This window comes from Carassius gibelio, chromosome A8, assembly GCF_023724105.1.
Source record: "Carassius gibelio isolate Cgi1373 ecotype wild population from Czech Republic chromosome A8, carGib1.2-hapl.c, whole genome shotgun sequence".
NCBI classification, from domain to species: Eukaryota; Metazoa; Chordata; class Actinopteri; order Cypriniformes; family Cyprinidae; genus Carassius; species Carassius gibelio.
In genome coordinates this window covers 25822257-25828256 of record NC_068378.1, presented here as the reverse complement: position 1 = coordinate 25828256, position 6000 = coordinate 25822257, and the positions used below count along the sequence as shown (strand labels likewise).

Here is a 6000-nt window from a genome sequence, read left to right as displayed (position 1 = left end):
TGTAGCCATTTAGCCTCCTTGTTAGTGCGTCCGCCTCACATGCCGAAGACCCGGGTTCGAGCCCCACTCGGAGCGAGTGCGAGGAACGTGAGAGAGGGGTTACACTAGTCTGTCAATCAGGTGCAATATGCTTAACTTCTCGAACATTCATTCACTACATTTATCGAACATTTTTAAACCGAGAACCACTTTAATAACCCAAATCATTTGCATATTTAGGGTGTTTTTTTTCTTTTTTTTTTGTGCACATTTACATGGTATTTAATTTTATCATTTTAAAATAATTTTGTTGACAATGTTCACGTTTAAAGCCTTTATAGGTTTGGAGGAAGTTTTTACATTAACAACTTCAATGGAGCCAGATTACTTACACGAGTCAGATAACCATCATGTTTTTCACCTTTAACATGCAATGTTATTTAAAGTGTTTCGTAAATCAGAGCTTCACAAACTGGAGTTTGAGAGGGAGTTAATTAAATCTGAATATATATATATATATATATATATATATATATATATATATATATATATATATATATATAGATAAAATAGCTCAAAATGTGGGAATCCTTGCCATAGCTCACACTAAAAGACATGCATCTGTACGTCTTCTACTGAGCAGAAATGAGTCCAGCCGTCGCTTCCATTGGAATTCCACTTTGTTTTATTATTACAGAAATCTGCGACAGTGTATTTCTGATGATTACCAATGTGCAAAATATAAACCCATGGAATTTACTCTTTCTGGAGAACAAAAAAATTCACATTCATGGATTGGCGTTAATGCAAAAGCTGTCCCACCGCCGGCACTGAAAACATACAGATGTCACCAGCTTTAGGAATTAACGCCCATCATCACGGCACTGGAGACACCCATGACAAGGTTATATAGTTCACCGGAAAACATGGTCATTATTTACTCACCCTCTTGCCATTTACACGATATTTTAAAAGATTTATGCCGCTCTTTTTCAAAGCCATCACATCCGTCAAGCTTAAAAAAAAAAAAAGAACAAATAAAAAAAAAAAAACTCCATGAAATGTGCCAAAAACTAAAAAACACACTCCATTAAGGATTCTCCAAAATCCTAATTTTGAGTAAAAAAATGAGAAAAAATAAATAAATAATAAAGCAAAAAAAAAAGAAAGACGTGTGAGTAAATAGTTAACGTATTATCAGGTGAACTCCTGATTGGGGGAATTGTCTGAATGAACTTCTAAAAAAAAAAAAAAAAATGGGAAGCGAAACAAGAGAGACTTTGATTGTGATGTGTGTGTGTATGGAAGGGGCTTCATCCTCAGTGCAAACGCAGCTCAAACCCATCAACACTGATTATCCTGCAGGATTGAACATACGATTCAGACGAAATAAAGCTGATAATAAATAAGTGTTGGGAGCAAAAAAAAAAACAGCATCCAGGGCCCTACTGCAGCATATCACATACAACACCCCTCTCCACAGAAAACATCTCAAATCCCCTGTTCAGCGTCGCTGGGAGGAACAGAAGAAATACATTAAAAAGAAAAACCCCGAATGGCTACAACTGGGGAAAAACAACAACACAACTTATATTTGGTGACTAATTTAGTGAGCCACTATTCAAGAATTCTATACAATTTCTCATCTTAAATGCTATATGTCTCATTCGTATATCATTCTAATATATTATCTCATTTATGTTACAAAAAAAAAAAAAAAAAAAAACGCACTAGTGAAAACGTCAGGCAACGTCCACTCAGCAGATCAGGAAAAAACAAGAGCGCCATCTAGCGGCCCGTCACTACACAGTCAACATCAACCATAGGGAGAATGCTTTCTATTTGAGAAAAAAAGTCTGGAATTAATTGGGAAATCCAATGCGTTCGAGAGAATGAATGCTGTGGCGTCCAGAATCACCTCAAAAAGAAAACGAAAAGCCCGTGAAGCAGATTGTTGAAAGAGATGAGAACCCAAAAACAAAGCTAGGATCTTGCCCTCTCGTCCCAGAAGCACCTTTTCTCAGGAACATCACTGATAATCTACCTTTGTGAGATGACGAGTGAAGAAATCCTACTTTTGCACACCGTCCGCTGGCTGTCGGAGAAAAGCTTCCCTTTATGCAGCAGGTACAGGACAAGTTTCATCGAAAGTGCCAAGCGTCCTCTTCTCTCCAACTCGTTTCATATATACATGATTCCCTTCGGGAGGCTCGGTCTGGTGCCGTGTCCTCAGCAGCGGTCCGTCCGTCTGTCTGGGATCAGTTGGAGCTGGCGGTGATGGGTTTGTCCAGCTCAATGTTCAGAGGCGGAGCGGGAGGCTGCAGGCTGCTGAAACACCACTTACACACACGACTGGGCTCAAACAACTGCTGGCTTGGCACCGGGATCTTGTGATCGCAACAGCTGCCACAGAACACATTCCCACAATTCCTGCAGGGGGCAGCAGAGAAAGAGTTTAAAAAAAGAAGCTTAGAACATATAAAAACATTTATAATATTTCACTGTCTTGAGATCATTTGAATGCATTAGAACTGAATGCACTTTTTTTATATTGATTCTTATTTATATTTTCATCTAATAATGAAATAATAAAATAAGATATGAATGCATTAAATCTTAATGCACTACATTTTGGAACAAAAAACGATAATATTTTTTCATTTAATAAAAAAATAAGAGGATCTTAAACTTTCATCTAAAAGTACTTAATAAAAAAAAAAAAATTGATAATAGCCCACCAGCCCCAATTAAAAAAACAAAACAAACATTGTATCAAATACATATATTAAAATCTCCACCATATCTTGAACAGGAAATAACAGTGTTAAGTGTGGGAAGGGCTTCATTTCTGGAAAAAACAAAGCCCATGCAGATTTACTGCGAGAAAACATCCGATTAATCACAAACGAGTGAGAAGAGGTGCATCAACAGCACCACACACTGTGTGTTATACAGAACCCACACACAAACATGCAGCTCTTCATATATGACCATCATACACCACACACACATGCAAAGAGAAGAGAGCCTCCACAGAGTCAATCACATGAACCTCCAGTCCTCTGAAAACAGGGCTTTTAACTCTTATGTAGCACAAAGCACTGACGTCAGGAACATAAACTCATTTCACGTGCAATGCACCAGTCATTCACAAATGGTCTTTCACAAATGGAAAATACTCTCAATGGCCCAAAAGATCAGATGGAGTGTGGAAAACGGTTATGAAAAGCTGAATTATGACTGGTAGTGGTCTAAGAAACACTAACATTATTAAGTGATTTCAAGTGTCCATATTTAACACTTTTATTTTTCCCTAAGATCATATCTTTTTATTTACAGTACATAAATTTGGAGTCTGTAAGATTAAAAAAAAAAGTGTTTTTTAAATTAGTCTTATGCTCACTAAAGCGGCATTTATTTGATTAAAAAAAACTGTAAATCTATGAAATATTATTACTATTTAATATAACTTTTATATATGAATGTATTGCAAAATCTAATTTATTGCTTTGATCAAAGCTGTATTTTCAGCATCATTCCTCCAGTCTACAGTGACACATGATCTTCAGGAATCATTTTAATATACTGATTTGTTGCTCATGAAACAATTCTACCCCTAATGATAACAGAGAGCCCCCGTGAAGAGACGGAGGAGAAGAGAGGAGGGTTAGGTCACTTTGAAGCGATGCAGGGTTAACGGGACGTACAAGAGCCTGAGAATGACAGAGACAGGGCAGTTCTCACCAAACCTCTTCCATACGCTCCTTGCCACTGTGGTACAAGAGGAAAAATCAGCTTTAAATCCTAGTAGTTTAAAACCTAATGAGATTTCTAACTAGACAGCATCTGAAGGCATCACTGGCCAAATAGTCTTAGGCCCAATTCTCAGGACGCTTTGAGCCATCAAACAATCCCAGAATGCATGGTGGCCAAAATGGCAGAAAGAGTTGAGAGAAACAAAAACGATAAATAAAATAAAAACTCATGATGCGATATGATTCACGATACTGATTTAACGATTTTATTTTCTTTGACAAAATGAGATTTAAAATTTTTAAACATTTTTAAATGAAAAAGTGTTCTTTTGTTATTGCTTGGACAAAATGATGCATATTTCATTGTGAAACTGAAATTTGTCCAGCAGCAAAACTAAATAGACATTTTTAAACAAACACCAAATCAAATCGAATAACCAACACAAATAAGAGAAATCTCTTCATATAAACAAACTAAGGCTTTACCTGTGTTCTTTTCATTTAAAATTAGGCTGTATGCTGTATGAATGGCAGCACGAGCAGTTTTTAATCTCAATTAGACTGTATAATTTCAGGACATCTGAAGCAAAAACAGAATGTTCGGACATATTGTGCGGTTGACGAGGATTCAATAAGAACTACAAACACGCATTAAAAGTGTTAAGAAACTACAAACATGGCGGATATACACGACCAACGGACAGGTAGATGAACAGATTTGAGGGATAAATAATCAATGTCTTACCTGATGAAAAAAGTTTGGTCATCAACTTTTAAATGCATCATTAAGCAAACACATGAGCGACCCACGACTAGCAGATACTAGCTTTCTCTCCAATACAGGAGGAAATTAAATTAAACAAAATGTGGAAGATGTTAACTGTGACAAAAAGTGTGTGGCACTTAACTAAGCAACAGAGTGTCCGTTAAAGACGCAGCTATGACTAAGTAGTATGTCCCTAAGCTTGCCTACTTTTCTACTTAATACTCATAAGTATGTACTTTTTCTTCACAAAAAGAGTACATACTTTTAGGGCATAGTATCAGTAGGCGAATTGGGACACAGCACATCTAAACTCTTCTGATGATAGTATAAACTCTTCATATAAACTCTTACGCCAAACCGCAAATCGTTTAAAATCTTATGAAGCTTCCCAGATCGATGGCGTGCGCCCTACATCTTGATTCTAGTGTGTTTAGCTGTTTACTCACTGACCAGTCTGCACTAGTCGTAGGAGTTTGTTTAATCTGCTCTGTTTACAAATGCTGCTGTAATGAGGTAGGACTAAATCATGAAACATTACGCCAAACTGTTCTGTTTACTGACTGACCGGAGGCACAGGAATTTTAGAGAGGAAAAAAGGAGGTTTTTCAGAGACGTCAAGGAAATGAGTCAACACTAATGCATCCGACCCTAAAAGAGGTACATGTTGGGAAATAAAAAAAAGAGAGCAAAGACTGTAAAGATGTTTTTGTGAGGGAGTCTGTGGTGTTGCTTTACCTGCAGTGGTGCTTTCTAGTGGCCAGCCAGAATCCTCTCTCACAGCCGTAGCACTGAGCGGCCAGATGGTCTGGGTACCACCGGGTCACCTGCAACAATAAATAACAGACTCTGAATGAAAGACCAATTAAAGACCTCATAATAACCTTAAGCGCAACATTAAATCGCATTCATAAAGTCATGATGACTTAATTACATTTTGATTAAATATTACAAAAACAAGCGCTCTAATCATCTTTGGAAGGAATCATTCTCAATAAGTGCAGCAGTGTTTTAAGTAAATATGGTCCAATTTTTTTGTTTTGTTTTTTGTAATCAGAATTAATATTTTTACATGCTATATTTTCATACATAGTCTATTGTTCATTTATTTTAAAGAAATTGATACTTTAGGAAGAATGCATGAAACTGATCAAAAGTGACAGTAAAGACAGTTATAATGTAACAAGATTTCTATTTTGAATAAATAATACTGTTCCTTTGAACTTTCTTTTCATCACATTAAAAAAGTCAGTTTCCATGTGACACTCAAGACTGGAGTAATGATGCTGAATCACAGAAATAAATTACATTTTAAAATTTATTACAATAGAAAATTGTAATAATATTCCACAATACTACTGACTTGTGGTATTTTTGATCAAGTAAAATAACAATTTTCTTTTTTTGTGTGTGTGTGTCTGTGTTGTTGTCTCTGCACTGGAAGCTTATGTCACTAAAACAAATTCCTTGTGTGCGCAAGCATACTTGGCAATAAAGCTCTTT

At 36.4% G+C, this 6000-nt stretch overlaps 1 protein-coding gene across 6 annotated transcripts in view; it reads right to left on the bottom strand.

Moving 5' to 3' along the window:
- Nucleotides 1–646: 646 nt before the first annotated feature.
- The window catches only part of LOC128019026 (myotubularin-related protein 3), a 37603-nt gene continuing 32249 nt past the window's right edge, over nt 647–6000 (bottom strand). For 2 of the 6 annotated variants that reach the window (XM_052604963.1, XM_052604964.1), the window contains 3 exons: nt 5236–5324; nt 3724–3750; nt 647–2409 (listed from right to left, as the gene is read on the bottom strand). In XM_052604963.1, the coding sequence (XP_052460923.1) occupies nt 2238–2409; nt 3724–3750; nt 5236–5324 (288 nt within the window). In that variant the 3' untranslated portion in view covers nt 647–2237. Of the gene's footprint in view, nt 2410–3686; nt 3751–5235; nt 5325–6000 lie in introns of all 6 variants that reach the window. The other 4 variants (XM_052604966.1, XM_052604965.1, XM_052604968.1 and 1 more) reach the window with 3 other exon arrangements.